This window comes from Gracilinanus agilis, chromosome 4 (genome assembly GCF_016433145.1).
Source record: "Gracilinanus agilis isolate LMUSP501 chromosome 4, AgileGrace, whole genome shotgun sequence".
NCBI classification, from domain to species: Eukaryota; Metazoa; Chordata; class Mammalia; order Didelphimorphia; family Didelphidae; genus Gracilinanus; species Gracilinanus agilis.
The window spans coordinates 117,082,949-117,100,548 of NC_058133.1; the positions used below are offsets into that span (position 1 = coordinate 117,082,949).

Genomic DNA, 17,600 nt, shown 5'->3' on the forward strand with positions numbered 1-17,600 from the left:
CTTTTCAATCTGGTCATTTCTGGTCTTTGATTTACTTGCCTCACTTTCCAATTGTGAAATTCTGCCTTTTAAACTGTTATTTTCTTGCCAGATCTCTTCCATCTTTCTCATGATCTCAGATCTGAACTCTTCAAGACCTTGTGACCCATTTTCATTGTTTTGGGAAGGTTTGGATTGTTTGTTCTCCTCTACTGTTTCCTCTGTTGTCTGGATTTTTTCTGTGTAAAAGTTGTCAAGTGTTAAAGGTTTTTTCTTCTTCATCTTTCTCTTCTGGTTGTCCTGATGATTCTGGCTTGCCTTGTAAGCTGAGTTCCCTCTCAGCTTTATGCTTGTGCCCAGGATCTCTCTGCACTCTTTAGACTCCTGAGATCTCAGGTCTAGTTGTTCTGGGACAAGCCTCCTGGTGGTCTCCTTGCTCGTTCTTCTGCCTGAAGCTCCTTTAACAGTCTCAGGGAGCTGCTTCCACAGTCAAGCACCTCTCTGCACTGGGTCCCCACTCAAGGTCCGCTCCTGCACTCAGAATCAGCTCCTTTGTCCACGCCTTAGTCCACTCCTTAGTCCGCGCCTTAGCCCGCGCCTGTGTCAGCCCCTTTGCCTGCGCCTGGGCTCAGGGTCTGTGTTCAGAGTCCATGAGTTCTTTAACCTCTTGGGGGGTCTTAAGTCTTGCTTGCTCTCAGGAACAAACCCCTGGTGAGCTGCCAATGACTTAATGGGTGCCCCAAACTTGCTCTGACTTGTGTGCTGGCTTTGGAGTTGTAGGTGGTATGGGGTAGGGGAGGTGGTTGCTCTGCTTGTGTTTTCATGAGAGCTGTTTCACCCCTTTATAGCACGGAAATGCCCCGATTCCACGTACCTTCAATGCTGCACCCTGTTGTGGGGTCCCTTCTTTCCTCTGGATTTGTTTTTATGTCTTCATGAGGAGTCCTATATGCGTGGGTTAGGAGAGGTCCAGCAGTTACTTTTTACTCTGCTGCCATCTTAACCCCGCCTCCAACCCTGATTCTTTAAAAAAGACATTATGCTACATTTTAAAAGACAGAGAAGTGTGGAATGCATTTTTGGAAAGATTTGTGTAAAACAGCTACAATAAATATATCTTGGCTTCAGTAGTCTAAAAAAGTCATTTAAGTAAAACATACGGGAAGCAACACAATACTGTGGAAAGAATCTTGGATTTGGAACTGAATTTAAATCTGGCTCTGCCATCAACTCCCAAAGGGGCATTGAACAAAGCCTTTAATTTCTCTGGGCCACAGCACCCTCACCTAGAAAATGTGAGAGCTGAATTCAATGATTTCTAATATTAAATCTATGATCATATGAACACACTTCAGTTGCCAACAATGCTGGACAGGGAAAATGTTATTGTGGTGAAAGACCATATATGTCAAGGTAAAGAACCCTGCAACTACCACTCCTCTGGGAAAGGAGCATTTCGGCTCATTTTTAAAATCACTTAATAGAGGAGGGGCACATTCTAGTTGGCTCAGTGGATTGAGAGCCAAGCCTAGAGATGGGAAGTTCAAACCTGGCCCCAGACACTTCCTAGCTGTGTGACCCTGGGCAAGTCACTTAATCCCCATTGCCTAGCCCTTAACACTCTTCTGCCCTGGAACCAGTACATAGTATAGATTCTCAGATGGAAGATAAAGGTTATTTTTTTTAAATAAGAATAAAATTAAAATTAATTGCATGTCTAACTGTATCACCCCTTCTGCTCAATAAACTCTAGTGACCCCCTATTGTTTCTAAGTCTAAGCATTAAGTCATTACTTAACATTGAAATCCCTTCATAGTCTGCCTCCTTTCTATCTGTCCAGTCTTTGTACATATTATTCCCATCTTCATACTGTACAATTCAGCCATACTGTCCAACTTGCTTTTCCTAAAATGTGACTTTGTCTCCTGTCTCTGTGCCTTCTCTCTAGCTGCACTCCCCCTCCACGAGTAGAATGTTCTCTCTCCTCACCTCAATTTTCTAGAATCCCTAGATTTAGATCAATGATCACCTTTAAGAGGAAAATTTTACTGGTCCCCCCAGCTATAAGTGTCTTTCCCTCTGAGTTTACTTTACTCTGTTTATATATTGAATATACCTATGCACATACATGTTTTACCCACTTTGAGAATGTAAGTTCCTTGGGAGGCAGGGATTCTTTTCACTTTTTCTTTCTATCTGCAGTGCTTAGGACAGTGCCCCCAGCACAGAGTAATCATTTAATAAATGCTAGTTGATAGATGAGAGTTTGGAAAATATGTTGTCCCTCTTCTTCAAAACTGTTCAGTAGGTATCTCCTTCTTAAAGTATTCTTGCCCTGAATTCCCATGGTTCTATGCATCTGTGTCTTCCATCTTCCACAATGATTAATGGTATGGATTAGTGGCCTGAGAGACAGACCAGGTATCAGGAGACTGAAATTCTTATGAATACTCTGCTACTAACTAGCACCTTGACCTTGGGCAAGTCACTTCCACTATCTTGGATTCAGTTACTCTTGCATAAAACAAAGGTGTTGAACTAAATTGTCCCTACGTTGTTTTTGAATGATATCATTCCAACATTAGGCATGGAGCCTTAATATGTATTATAGTAAACATACGGTAAATGCTTAATAAATGTTTATTATCTGATTGATTCTATGGTTCTTTAAAAGTAAGAAAACTTTTGTTAATTTCATGATAATACTTCTCTAATTTTGTTCTCATTAACTGAAGTATAGAGGGAACAAAACAGAAAAGAGAAATTGGGACTCTGTACCAGAATGCTAGAATATATCATTCATGATCCGTTTGAAGACTTGAAAATCCTTTTCACTAGTCTTTGAGCAGAAATGAGAATTTCACCAAATTGACATAAAAATATTCAGATTTTTGTTTTAAAAACACTCAGCACATTACTTCAACACAGAAGACATTTTTCAACAAACACTGAACAAACTCCTCATAAAGCCCATTTACAGAAAAAACTTATTCTATCCATTATTAACCAAAAGGAGAGATGTGTCCTTTAATTTTGATACTCTGCTTCTGTAACTGGCCTGGGTTTTGCTGCCTCTCCATGACATCATTTATGTTACCATAGTCATTTTGTATATTGTCCCTGTTGGGGCTCTGCTTTCTTCATGCTATTTGTAAAGCTTTTAAAAAGTGTTCTTTATAGGTCTAAAATAACTTTATTAGTTGATCAATATAAAAATGCATTATGTTTAACTTGTTATGCTCATAAACTTTCTTTAATATATTGAAAAATGCAGTTCATGCAAAGAATAACTTAATCTGTTCATTTTAAATGTTTCTCATTTTTGTTATAAGCAACATAAGAGCTACTGAATAACAGCTACTGAACTTGAGAAAATTTAACACCTTATCATTTCTGACCATTTAGAAGTAGACTAATATATAGGAACATAAAACTATCATCAATATTATAGTAAAAAAAAGATATCATTTTACTAGTAGTTAACATTCTTCATGTCACACTGATAAAAAAAGAAGTTTATACAAAAAAATACTTACTTTCAGAAGAGTTCAGGAAGAAAAGAAAAAAGAACCATGAACTATAACTTTGTTGCCTGGAATTTAGTCCAATGAGTCTTGTTTTTATAACTTCTAATAGTAGTCCCTGCTCCTTCTGATCCTAGATTTTCATAATCTTTAATCACTTATTTAAATAAAATTTTTAGTTGGAAGATGATAATAATGACAATGATGATGATGATGATGATGATGATAGCTAACATTTATATAACACTTACTATATTCCAGGCACTGTGCTAAGTGCTTTACAATTATTATCTCATTTGACCCTCACAACCACCCTAGGAGATGGGGAGGTGGGGACATCAAGTGAGTACTTCTAAACACAGATCTATTTATTTTTCTCACATTCTGGAGAATCTGAAGAGTCTGAAGAAGCAGGAGTGAAAGGAATTAGAATTTATATCATTCAAAGATCTTCTTTCACTTTGCAGGAAGGCTATATTGTGAAATGACTCAGACTCCATTCTTGACCCAAACAGCTAAAGGTATTTATTCTCTGTTCTGCAATATTTGAAAGCAAAGAATTCTGTGGTATGAAGGTGAGGAAGGGATATATTCTAGATAGAAAGCACATCCTGTACAAAGATACAGAGAGAAGAGATGGAATGTCATATTTAGGGAAGAACACACAGGCCATTTTGACTTGAACATAGAGTACATAAAGGAGAATAATATTCAATAAGGCTAGAAAGAGAGGGAGATACAGAATGTGAAGGCTTTAAAAGTCAAACAGAGGAATTTTTGTTTTATCCTAAAGACAATAAGCTTCTTGAGCCAGGGAAGTGACATGGCTAGATCTATGCTTTAAGAATATCAATTTGCCATCTCAATGGAAGATTAACAAGGGAGAATAAAGCTTGGAATCTAGGAGACCAATTAGAAGGCTACTACTATAGCTGCTATGATCCAGGCGAGAGGTGCTGAACCTCCCTACTGTATATATTTTAAAATTCACCTTAGGACAGCAAAGAGTAGATAACATCATATGACCATGTTGCCTTAATCATTCTTTTAATAATCAGGATCCAATTTTTAAAAACTTTTGAGGGAGGGGAAATAACATATTTCAAGGAATAAGGGAGGAAGAAGAGAATTTTATTTTTCATTTTCAAACTTTTTTCTGGCTTTCATGTCCCTACATTTGTAGATTGAGAAATGCTGCCAATGACAATTCCAAAACTGATTCTTTTTTCCTACAGAGCAACATGAGCAATTACTGGGGAAAAAAATGGCAGAATAGATTAGTGGGAGAAGCCTTGAATCTAGGAATCAGGAAAGATGAGTAGAAGTTGTGACTCTCAGCTCTAATGCTCACTAGCTATGTGACTATAGGTAAATTTCTCAATTGTCTCAACCTCATCTTCTGTGTCTATAAAATGGGAATGATTTTTACAGTTGGTGTTGGTTTAAAGAAAGCCCTTTGTTGTAAGCCTGAAAGTACTATAGAAACAAGTTGTTGTTATTACTATAATCAGAAAGATTCCAAACATAACTACCTGCAGGTACTGCTTTTTTGCATGACTTCCGCCCTGTGGTATCCTGATAACTTGCAAAATCCATCATTGCTGTAGACGATGGGCCAGTCCACTATCTGAGCGTTGCCCAGTACAAAGTTGGTATCTGTTGGAGAGAACACACGTGGTCAGATGTTGACATGGAATATGGCATAAGAATGATGGAATGTCAACTGGTCATGACACTTCTTCCTCCCTGAAACTCATCCCCATGAAGTCTTTTTTAAAACCCTCACCTTCTGTCTTAGACTGGATTCAAGGAATCAATCCCAAGGCAGAAGAATAGTAAAAGCTAGGCAATGGGGGGTAAGTGACCTGTCCAAGGTCACACAGCTAGGAAGTGTCTGAGGCCACATTCAAACCCAGGACCTCCTGTCTCCAGGCCTGGCCCTCTATCCACTGAGTCATATAGCTGTTCCACCATGTACAGTCTTTAAAAGAGAGGCTGGCACTTGCTATGGGTGAAAAAAAAACAGGAAGAAATCCATCCTTGTAAAGATGAGTGATCATAGTGTCAGCTTTCTTATATTACAAAGACACTAAGAAATGGAGTCAGTTTAAATGACTGGTCAAAAGATTCCTAAAACTGCCTAGAACCAAGCAAGGTCCCTATAAGACTACAGTCAATGTTCATACTAATGGAGGGCTATATAGGTAACAAAACAATTCCCAAGTTATTTTTTCTCAGCCTTTTATGTTAGTTTCTCTGTCTTCAGTAACAACAGTGGATTTGCTTTTCTAATTCAATTTAGCTCAGACCAACAATAAATGAGTTTGCACACCCCAAGCACATACTACAAGCAGGGGCAGGTATCTGGAAAGCAGGCTAAGTGGCAGGTGGAGGCTTGGGTTGAGATTAAACATAGCAAGTAGAGAGCGACTCTATTTACACAGTTGTTGCCTGGCACTAAATGTGCTCAAGCATTGACACTTATTAAGAATGCTGTAGAAGGCATTCATGGTTCAGGTGAGGATTGGACTCGGCATTCCCACCTTCATACAGGAAGTCCTGAAAGCCTGGAATGCACTCCTTGTCTTAAGAAGTCAACAAGCAAGTTTTAGTGTTTACTATGTGCCAGGCACTGGGGGAAAACAATAGGAACATAAAGGACAGTCTCTGCCTTCAGGGAGCTTATATTCTAAGATGGTTAGGGAGTGGCAATGGAAGGATAAAAAAAAAAGCTAACAAAACAGAAGGAAGAAGGAGGGGGAAAAGGTGCCCATACAGAGACACAATGGAGACATGACTGGCCTGGACACTTTTCTTAAAATGGAGATTCTCAGAGGAATCAACCAATCAATAGAAGGTGCCACAGAGACAGAGCAATTTCCAGGGATGAGGAGGTCACATGGTTAAAAAAAGTTCTCTATTTATTAGTATTCTTAGTTGTCTCCCAGACTCAGTTCAATTATTATCAGCTTTTCCTGATCCCCCAAATCAATAGAGTTCTCTCCTCCTCTGCCCTCCTCAGACTTTATTGACTTATCTGTGTAGATATTGCATCCACTCAGCAAAAAATAAGCTCCTTTAGGGCAACGATTTGGGGGGGGGGGGTATTTTTGTCTTTGAATTTCCAGAGCCTAGCACAGTAGCCTGCATCAAGTTAAAAAGTATTTGTTTAATGAATGGATGGTATCTGAGAATATCTCCAACCATAATTTCTTGTGCTTAATTTGCAAAGTTGATAACCTATTCAAAGATAAGCAAGAACTGACCATAGTTTGATAATAGTGAATTGGGTTTTGTGGAATTTGAACCAGATGTTCACCCTACCAGACCTATAATAAGATCAAGACAATAAGGGCTTTGGTCCTAGATGTCAATATCTAGAGGACACTGATAGCATTTATATTCCTTCGTAGTACAGAAACAACTGAGTTAAATTGCTGCTTATCAAAGATAATTAGTTAAAATGGGAAGCTAGCAGGTGATATATGTTCTCTTCCACTGAAGAAACACTTTAAGGGGATTCCTCTAAAGACATCTTGGTCTTTTCCAACTGAGTAACAGTTAAAGTGACCTCACTGTATCTAAAGGAACCTCTCACCACACTTGGTGGGTCTCCTTAACCATCTAATTTCTTTAAGTAGCCATAAGTAATTTTTGTGACTCTACTTCCATCTAAATTCAGTCATCTAGGGAACTGCATTAACCCTTTCAGGTCACCTTCAAACTATTCTATCATTTATTCTTTTCTTGCTTCAGATGGTAAAGATGAAAGTCTAGCTTATTTAAATTTATTCTCACTTTCATTTCCAAAGACTTCTCTGGTCCTTGTGGACTTATTTTTTTCTGTCTTCCTTTTTCCTTTCAGGAACTTGGATCATGTAAATCACATCTAATTTGCTGCTGGTTAGGAAACCAAACAATACTTGTTAGAATTGAATCTGAAATTAAAATAAATGAGCCCTGAGTAAGAGTTTCTCCTCTGAGTAAAAGGTACAAGCTTTAGTTCAAAGACTTTGGAATGTCTGTTTTGGCTGCCTGGAGAGGTACTCTAAAGTCCAAAAGAAAACGCTTTCTGGGTTATTCACTGTTTTGGAGCTGATGTCAATTTGTACCGATGTACAAACTTCAACAAAATATAATTAGGAAAGTAACTTGCTGCTTAAATAAAGAGTATAGCTTCATGCTTCCACTTCCAAATTCAACATGATCTGGATATGAGAAAATACACAAACACTAGGGAGATGATTTTGGAATCTTCAATCCCACTTACACTGCCAAGTTAGAAGGTTTGGCTGAAGAGTCTTGGATTTTTTAATAGAAATCTCTAATAATATTCTGTCATTATCCTCTATTGAATTATAGCCATAACTCCTATGACTTCCTCCTACAAAGGTTACTTATCAACATCAGCTATCCAGTTCAGAGCTAAGAATCCAACTATATCTCTTTGAAACTCCAAGCTCTGCAGAATAATGCTCTCTGTCTTCAGTGAAGGATGCACCTACTTACACAAGACTCCATTCTAAAATGGAATAGGTCCCACAAAACCAAAGGAATCAATGGGAGGTCAAAAAAGAGTTAGAAATAGAAGGAACATTACATAGCAGACTGGCCAATATAGCAGCAAAGGAAAGTGATAAATGTTGGAGGGGATGGGGCAAAATTAGGACACTAATACACTGCTGGTGGAGTTGTGAATTGGTCCAAACATGCTGGAGGGCAATTAGGAACTATGCACAAAGGGCTTTAAAAGAATGCCAAAGAGATAATAAGGGAAAACACTTATACAAAAATACTTATAGCCACATTCTTTATGGCGGCAAAAAATTGGAAAATGAGGGAGTGCCCATCAATTGGGGAATGGCTGAACAAATTGTGGTATCTGCTGGTGATGGAATACTACTGTGCTCAAAGGAATAAAGAACTGGAGGATTTCTATGTGAACTGGAATGACCTCCAGGAACTGATGCAGAGCAAAAGGAACAGAACCAGGAGAACATTATACACAGAGATGGATACACTGTGGTACAATTGAATGTAATGGACTTCTCTATTAGCAGCAATGCAATGATTCAGGACAATACAGAGGAACTTATGAGAAAGAACACTATTCATATCCAGAGAAAGAACTGTGGGAGTAGAAACACAGAAGAAAAACATATAATCAATCACATGGTTCGATGGGGGTATGATTGGGGTTTTGATATTAAAGGGTCACTCTACTGCAAATATGAATAACATGGAAATGGGTTTTGAACAATGATACATATATAAGCCAGTGGAATTTCTTGTCATCTCTAGGAGTGGGGGAGGAAGGAGAGAAAAGAAATCATAAATCATGTAACCATGGGAAATATTTAAATAAATAAAAAAACTTTATTTAAAGAAATAGAAGGAACATTAGAAATCATCTCTAATCCAACTTCTTCATCTTAATGTTAAAGAACTTGACACCCAGAGAAAGCTAGGTGGCTCAGTGGATAGAAAGCCAGTCCTGGAGACAAGAGGTCCTGTGTCCATATCTGACCTCAAACACTTCCTAGCTGTGTGACTCTAGGCAAGTCACTTAACCCCTATCGCCTAGTCCTTACTGCTCTTCTGCCTTGGAACTGAATTATATAATATTGGTTCTAAGACCAAAGGTAAGGGTGTTTCAAGAAAAAGAAAGAAAGAATCCGAGGCTCAAAGAAGTAATTTGACTTGGACGAGGTTACCCAGTAAATCAGCAGTAGAGCTAATCTATCAATCAACAAGCATTTATACAAGAAACACCTACTATGTACTTGGCATGGTGCAAGGTGAGGGAGATACAAAGACACTAAAACCTTCTGTCTTCCTTCCCTTCAAAACTGAAAGACAAATTGATTTCCTTTGGTAACAACTTTCTGCTGGTATTTCAAAAATTTAGTGTTATTTCATTGCTAACATGGTATTAGGCGCTTAATAAATGCTTATTGACCAATACCTACACGGACTTGTACAAAGTTACTACCATCTAGTGGCAGCTATTGTGTATTGCAAATAAAAATCATGACTCCAGGGAACAAAAATTAAATATATTTCTCTTTCTTAAGGGGGGGGGGGGGGGGTTGTAGGTATATAACATTGCATGTGTTATTAGATGTGCTTCCTGAGACCTTTGATTTGCTCATAGTTTTTCCTTTGTTATAAGGGAGACTTCTATTGGAAAGTTTAAAAAAAAAGTATGTATCAGGGGCAGTTAGGTGCCTCAGCAATTAGAGACAGGAGGTCCTGGGTTCAAATCCAAACTCAGATACTTCCTAGCTGTGTGACCCTGGGAAATTCACTTAATCCCCATTGCCTATCCCTAACCACTCTTCTTCCTTGGAACTAATACTTAGTATTGATTCTAAGACAGAAGGAAATGTTTAAAAAAAAAAAGAATGAATCAACAAAACTAAAAATGTATATTGTAAGATAGAAATTAAATGCAGGCTGAGGATGGGAAGGAATCCTTTTCTCTCCCAAACCTAAACCAATAACATAGCTGGTAACAAGTTCAGGTAGATATTTATCAATGTGATAATTGTAAAATGAACTTTTCACACATTTATGACATTGTTAGTCTTCCTTTCCAATGTGAAACTTCTCCAACTATCTGATGGATGTTGAAGACGACCTGAAGACTTTCCTGCATTCGTTACATTCAGAGAGTTTGTCTCCAGTATGAATTCTCTGATGTCTGATGAGATTTTTTTACTCTGGATAACTGCTTTTCCATTTTCATTACATTTAGAAAGTTTCTTGTCAGTATGATACTTCTGATGTTCAGTATTGAATGAACTGAGACCAAAGGGCTTCCCACATTCATTACATACATAAGGTTTCTCTCCAGTGTGAATTCTCTGATCCTCAGCTGGATGAAGTGCCTTGATTTTTAACAACCTCTAGAGAAGGGCAGAGACTATCTGCTCTCTTACAAACCAGTATTAGTGCCTGGGATTTTGCTTGTTCTACATTCTACAGAATCAAGAAAACCTGACTTTAATACTCAATAAGAACTCTTATTGATATGGTGCATGTATTTAAGATACTACTGCATGTAAACACTCTAACAGATAAAGTGCTCTTCAAAAAAGGATGCCATTTCCTCTGTTGAAGAGGCTACTTAGAGAATGACTAGTCTAAGTCCCTAAAACCTGTTTACATTAAACTTAGATGTTTGAACTCACCATTGTAGCACTCCTTTTTAACCCTCCCCCCCAAATTTATTGTTGTTTGTGGGGGAAGAGTAGAAATAAACTATATAATTCATGGATCAAGTCCTTATCTAATCCAAATTCTATTTCCAAACCATAAAAAAGATATAGAGAATCCAATAGCAGAAACATTAATTTAAGATATTAAACCATAAAAAAAAAAACAAGGAACGGAATCAAACAGTGAAAGTATTTCTGGAACTCATACACAAATAGGAGCAACTGCATATATCTCTAGGGTAGTTATAATATAATTTCTAGTTTAATCTCTCTGGTTCTGCAAGACAGTTCACTTCAGAATCTGTAGCCCTGATAGGGTAATGTTTATGGTATTGTGCTATCTTCTCTTGAAGTTTCATTTCTCAGATTGTTTTGAGGTAAAATGGAAAATAGCTGAAACTTACCTCAACTATGGAATCATCAGGATTATCCATAACTCCTAGGTTCAGGGACTCCACAGTCATATTACTTCAAAGATCCTCTCCTCTGCCTCTCCCTCCAAACTCTATACTATGTCTCACACAATCCTTGGATTGACTATTGCTTGAAAAATAGAGTCCTGAAGCTATGTCTACTACACTTTTTTATAAAACTGGTGAAAATTAGATATTCACACACCTTCTAGGTTAACCATATGATAGTAAGAGATAAAGAGAAGATCAATCAAAGACAAAGGAAAATAGTATAGTCCACTAAATTGGCATCAAAAGGCATGGGATCAAATTCTGGGTGTGCTACTTACTGATTATGTGGTCTTTGGCAAAGATTTGAGCCTCAGTTTCTTCATCTATCAAATGGGGATAATAGCCTCCCTCACATGACTATTATGTGGATAAAATGAAATAATACAAAGTGCTTTCATTTTGGACATTTTTTGCTAAGACTTTAGCCACAAGAGTTACCAGTAAGAACGGATAACCAAAGATCTAGCTTCCAAAAGAGAAAGAGGAATAATTTTACAATAACCTTCATAGAGTAAGAATATTTGTCTTTTAGCGGCAGCGAAGCAATTCTTAAATATCCTCAAAGTTCTGGCTGATTTCCCTCTTCAAGGAGGAGTTAATGGTGCTCAAGGGATGCCTTGCCACTCTCCAGAGTTTTAGGAAGATTAAAAAATTCTTTAAAGGGAGAACAAGCTCCAAAGTAAGAAAAATGGAGAAAAAAAATCTGAAAAGACAAAAAAAGGAATCATGACCTATGTCACAAGTTTTGAGTATAGAAGAATGTGACACAGTGAAGACTGGCAGGGGGAGGAAAGACCATCACCAAAACAACTAAATAAGAGATTAAAGAAAAATATTGTTTCCACTAAAGAAAGGAGCTAGACCCTCTAATGAGGACATTGTTTCTTAATAATAGGTAGTATTTATATAATGTTGCTATGTGCGAGGCACTGCACTATATGTTCTCAATTATTATCTCATTTGATCCTGACAATAGTTATTGGAAGTGGGTACCAATATTATCATCATCTTACAGATGAGGAAATTGAGGCAAATATAGGTTAAGTGGCTTGCCCAGAGTCACAAAACTAGTGTCTAAGGCAGGATTTGAACTCAGGAATTTTGGTTACTGTCTGGTGTTCTGTGCCACCTAGCTTATATTTCCAGGAGCAATGATAAGTACTGTTAGGAATGAGAACATGAAGTAAATATCAGAGGAAGAAATAAGTGGTAGGGTTGGCAACTCCAAGGTTCAGGGTACCAAGGCATAAGTCACTCTGACATTAGCCAAAAAAAAAAAAAAAAAAAAGCTACAATCTTCCCAGCACATGCATACAGGTAAGACATGAAAGATAACTTCCCCAAACTTGTCAAACCTGAGTATTATAATCTGTTTCTCAAGATTTGCATAAGGACAAATGATTATGCCAGTTGATGTTTAGAAAGCATTGCTAACGGTTATGAAATCCAAGATAAACAATTGAAGGGGCACACATGATATTACATTACTGTGGTCAATCAAAGGCGAGTCCTTCTAAAGAGAAAGGCAGAGTCAGGAAATGATGGTATCTGAGAATGGGATCTGGATTTCTGGTCCACAGCTCAAAACATAAGAATGATTGACTTTTGCCTAGAGATTGAGCACCCCTAATAAAGAATTTTATATACAGATAGACAAACATAAACACATGGGGCAGTGGCAGTAGCTGCAGAATCCCTGGTTAGGGAAGGATTCTCAGCTTCCAGCTGTAGGAGAAGTGGGTGCTGTAATAATGGCCCAGATTAGAAAGGGTGCAAGTGGGAAAGAAAGAGGAGTCAGTGCAATAATTAATTAATATACCATACACACATACACATGCATATTTAAGATAGACACACAAACCAAATCTTTAACAGGCACTGGCTATGACTTCATTACTATAGGGAATTTCTAGGTGTGGAAACTCCCTCTATCAATGCATGTTGCCATTTTCTCTACAACTTAGTCTTAGAACGAATGATGCTTAGAGATAGGAGGTCCTGGGCTCATATCTTGCCTTAGGGTCTTCCTAGCTGTATGACCCTGAGCAAGTCAATTAACTGCCACTGCCTAAGCCTTTACCACTCTTCTGTCTTGGAACCTATATGTGGTATTGATTCCAAGAAGAAAGGTAAGTGTTAAGAAAGAAAGAGTCAATGCTGTATGCTGGGAATGAAGATGGCAGAGTAAAGGACACTCTCTTCCCCTGATCCCTACACACACACAAAGAAAAGAAAATAAATCACCACAAAATAAAGGCAACCTAGAGAAATATGTCTCACTGGGATAAGAGGAAAGAGCAGCCCAGGTAGAATTTGTTAGAAAAGGCAGAATTTGGAGCAGCCCAACATGTGGTGACTCTGCTAGAGGCAACAATGTTGAAGATGCAGAAAGAACCAAGCCCAAGTCACTCCAACTATAAAAGGCAGAGAAGGCAGGAAACCTACAAACTCTTCATGTGGCAATAAAGCCCTGAGGTCAGAAGGGAGGAGAGAGGAGGACCTAGAACTTCAGGATCCTACTAACACCCATGTGGCAGCCCAAGTGCCTGAGGTGGTAGAGACCAGAGCAAGGGATCTGCCCAGCCCATAAAACAACAGGGGAACTGTTAGCACAGGGTGTTGAATATAAGCTAGACAAAGCAGCTGCAAAATTCCCCAGAACAAGCCAGCCACTATAAAGAACAAAAGCAGCTGGGCCTACCCCAAGTACCAGAGAAGAGTACTCTGAAAGCTTGAAGCAGAGCATCCTCTATACTAAGAATAGAGAAGGACCTCAACAGATAGATAAGGTAATGGGGAAGGGGAGGAGAAACAACTAGAATAATGAGCAAAAGACCAAAAAACCCTAACCTTAGAAAGTTATAGTGACAAAAAAGACAAAATATGAACTCAGAAGAGGACAACAATGCCAAAAAGGAAACCTGTGAAGCCTCAAAGGAATGTGTGAATGGATGCCAGGCTTCAAATGAACCCCTGGAAGATCTTGAAAAGAAATTTTAAAAACCAAATAATAAGAGACTTGACAGGAAAACTCAATAGCTAGGGAGAAAATTCACTGAAGAAATAAACTCCCTCAAAACTAGAATGGGTCAAAAGAAAATTAAGGTAGAAAAATATCTTGAATAAAACAACTCCCTAATGAACAGAATGGGCCAAACTGAAATGGGGTGGGGGTGGGGTAAAAACTGAAGAAAGTCATAATCAAAAAAAGGCTCTGGACATATTACAAGAAATCATCAAGGTAAACTGTCCTGATATCCTTGAGCAAGAGAAAAAAATAGAAATTGAGAGAATCCACTGATCATGTCCTGAAAAAGACCTCCAACATAAAATACTCCAGGATTATTGTAGCCAAATTCCAGAACTCCCAAGCCAAGGGGAAAGTACTATAAGCTACCAAATAGAAATAATTCAAATATTGAAAAGCCAAAGTAAGGATTACATAAGACCTAGAAGATTCTACATTAAAGGACCAGAAGACATGGGATATGATACTCCAAAAGGAAAAGGATCTAGAACTACAACCTTGACTTCCAAAACTGAGCATAATCCTCCGGGGGGGGGGGAGGGGCAGGGAAGGGAGGAAATAGACATTTAATGAAATGGGAAATTCCAGACTTTCCTGACAAAAAAAACAGAGCTGAATAGAAAACTCAACACTTGAGAGAAGCATAAAAAGATAAAAAGAAAACTTGAGAGTTTTGATAAAGTTGAATTGAATACATTCAAACCTGGTAGGTGATAGTTGAAATAATGAAGATGTCTATGATACTTGAAAAAGGTAAGGTACTTAAAGTATGCAAGATACCTAAAATACCTAAGATAGTTAAGAACTTTATCACTATTAGAGCAATGAAAAGGAGAATACATAGAAAGAAAGAAGGAAGCAAAATAAGGTAGGCTGATAAAAAAAGGGATGGGAGGAACACAGGGGGAGAAGAAGAAAGGAGAAATAGAAGAGGATAAAACACCTCTCATTAATAAGCACATGAGTGAAAAATACAGTGGAAGAAAAGATGGGAAATAGTTATGATTGAAACTTACTCTAATTAGCTAGCTGAAAGTGGGAATAACGCCTACATCAATCAACTACAGAAACCTACCATACCCTACAGGAAAATAAGTGAGTAGGAAGAAGGGATGGGGGATGGACAAAAAGGATGTTGAGTCGGGGCAGGTGATTGTTGAAAACAAAATATCTGTGAACAAGGAAAAGCTAAAAGGAGAAAGAAAAGAAGAAGAAATAAGGAAAAATAAGATGAAGGGAAACACACAATTAGTAATCATAATTGTAATTATGAATAGGATGAACTCATCCATAAAATGGAAAAGGATAGAGAGTGGATTAAAAACCAGAACCACACAATATGCTGTCTGCAAGAAACACATGGAAAACACAGAGGCACATATAGAGTAAAACAGGCCAGAGCAGAATCTACTATGCCTCAACTACAATTTTAAAAAAAAAAAAAAAACAGAGGTAGCAATCATGATCTGACAAAGTAAAAGTAAAAACTGACCTAATTGAAAGAGAAAAGGAAGGAAATTGCATCATAATAAAAAAGCACTATAGATAATGAAGCAATATCAATATTAAACATATATGCAGCAAATGGCATAGCATCCAAATTTCTAAAAAAGAAAAGTTACATAAGTTACAGGTATTAAAGATAGTAAAATGTTACTGGTGGGAGAACCTCAATCTTCCCCTCTCAGAAGTAGATAAATCCAACCCAAAAAGAAGCAAGAAAGAAGTTAAAGAAATAAAGAGAATTTAAAAAGTGGATATGATAGACCTCTGGAGAAAACTGAATAGAAAGGAATACACCCTTTTTCTCAGCAGTACATGGCACCTTCACAAAAGTGGACCACATAATAGAGCATAAAAACCTCACAACCAAATGAGGAAAAGCAGAAATATTAAATGCATACTTTTTAGACCATGATGCAATAAAAATTACACTCAACAAAGGGTAGCAGAAAAACTAAAAATTAATTGGAAACTAAATAATCTTATCCTGAAGAATGACTAAGTCAAAGAACAAAGCATAAAAACAATCAACAATTTCATTAAGGAAAATGACAATGAGGAAATAACATATCAAAATTTATGGGATACAGACAAAGTATAATTACAGGGAAATATATATCTATAAATGCTTGCATCAATAAAAATAGAGAAAAAGCAGGTCAATGAATTGGACATGCAACTTTAAAAACTAGAAAAAGAACAAATATAAAATCCCTAATTAAACATCAAATTGGAAATCCTAAAAATCAGGGAAGAAGTTAATAAATTTGAAAGTAAGAAAACCATTGAACTTAAAAATAAGAAAAGGAGTTGGTTTTATGGGAAAATAAATAAAATAGATAAAGCATTTGTTAACTTGATTTAAAAACAAAAAGAAGACAGATTATAAGTATCAAAAATTAAAATGGTGAAATCATTACCAATGAAGAATAAATTAAAATAATTATTAGTAGACATTTTGCCCAACTATATACCAATAAACTGGACAACCTAAGTGAAATAAATGAAAATTTTTTAAAAATGTAAACTACCCAGATTAGCAAAAGAGGAAATAAATCCCATCACTGAAAAAGAAACTGAACTAATTTCAAAGAACTCCCTAAGCAAAAGGCCCTAGGGCCAGATGGATTTACAAGCAAATTCTACCAAACATTCAAAGAACAAAAAACTCCAATACTACATAATCTATTTAGAAAAATATAGGAAGAAGGACTTCTTCCAAGCTCTTTTTATGACGCAAATAGGTATTGATACTTGTGTCATCTGAAATTGTTATAAACCCTGGAAGATTACAACTCTCAGGACTCTCTCTGTTACAACTTCCCCTGACACCTCCCACTTCCTTTGTGGGAGGTGTCAGAGAAAGTATAAAAGAGAAAATTTGGCGCCTTTTAGACCCTGGAATGCTCTGCTCTCCCCAGTCTGAGGCTGAACCCTGCAGATATCTCTCTTGGCACCTTTTTCCCTTTCTTCCTACCTCCTAGTTTTCCCTAGACTTTCCCTTTCCTAATCTAAATAAAACCTAGCTATTCAAACCCTAAAGTTGCTCTCTGATCAATATTTGAGCCTCTGAAGGGATCTGGTCAATTTCTCCTGCCAGGGGCTGGGACCGCTACCTTCCTTTCCCTTCATCTACCTTCCTCTCTCCTTTCTCCCACCTATCCTATCCTCCTACCTTCATCCCTAACCCCCTCACATAATTAAACAAGGAAGAGCTAAAGCAGAAAAAGAAAACTCTACAAATAAACATTGATGTAAAAATTCTAAATACGATACTATCAAGGAGACTACATTACATTGCAAAAATCATACACTCTGATCAGGTGGGTTTTATGCCAGGAATGCAGGAATGGTTTGATATTAGAAAAACTGTCAACATAA

The 17,600-nt window shown here is 37.4% G+C and overlaps 1 protein-coding gene across 1 annotated transcript in view; it reads right to left on the reverse strand.

The window, feature by feature from the left end:
• Positions 1-17,600, reverse strand: part of KCNH1 (potassium voltage-gated channel subfamily H member 1) — a 613,189-nt gene that overhangs the window by 579,627 nt on the left and 15,962 nt on the right. Inside the window, exon 2 of the mRNA XM_044673205.1 lies at positions 5,037-5,160. Coding sequence (XP_044529140.1) covers positions 5,037-5,160 — 124 coding nt within the window. The remainder of the gene's footprint in view (positions 1-5,036; positions 5,161-17,600) is intronic.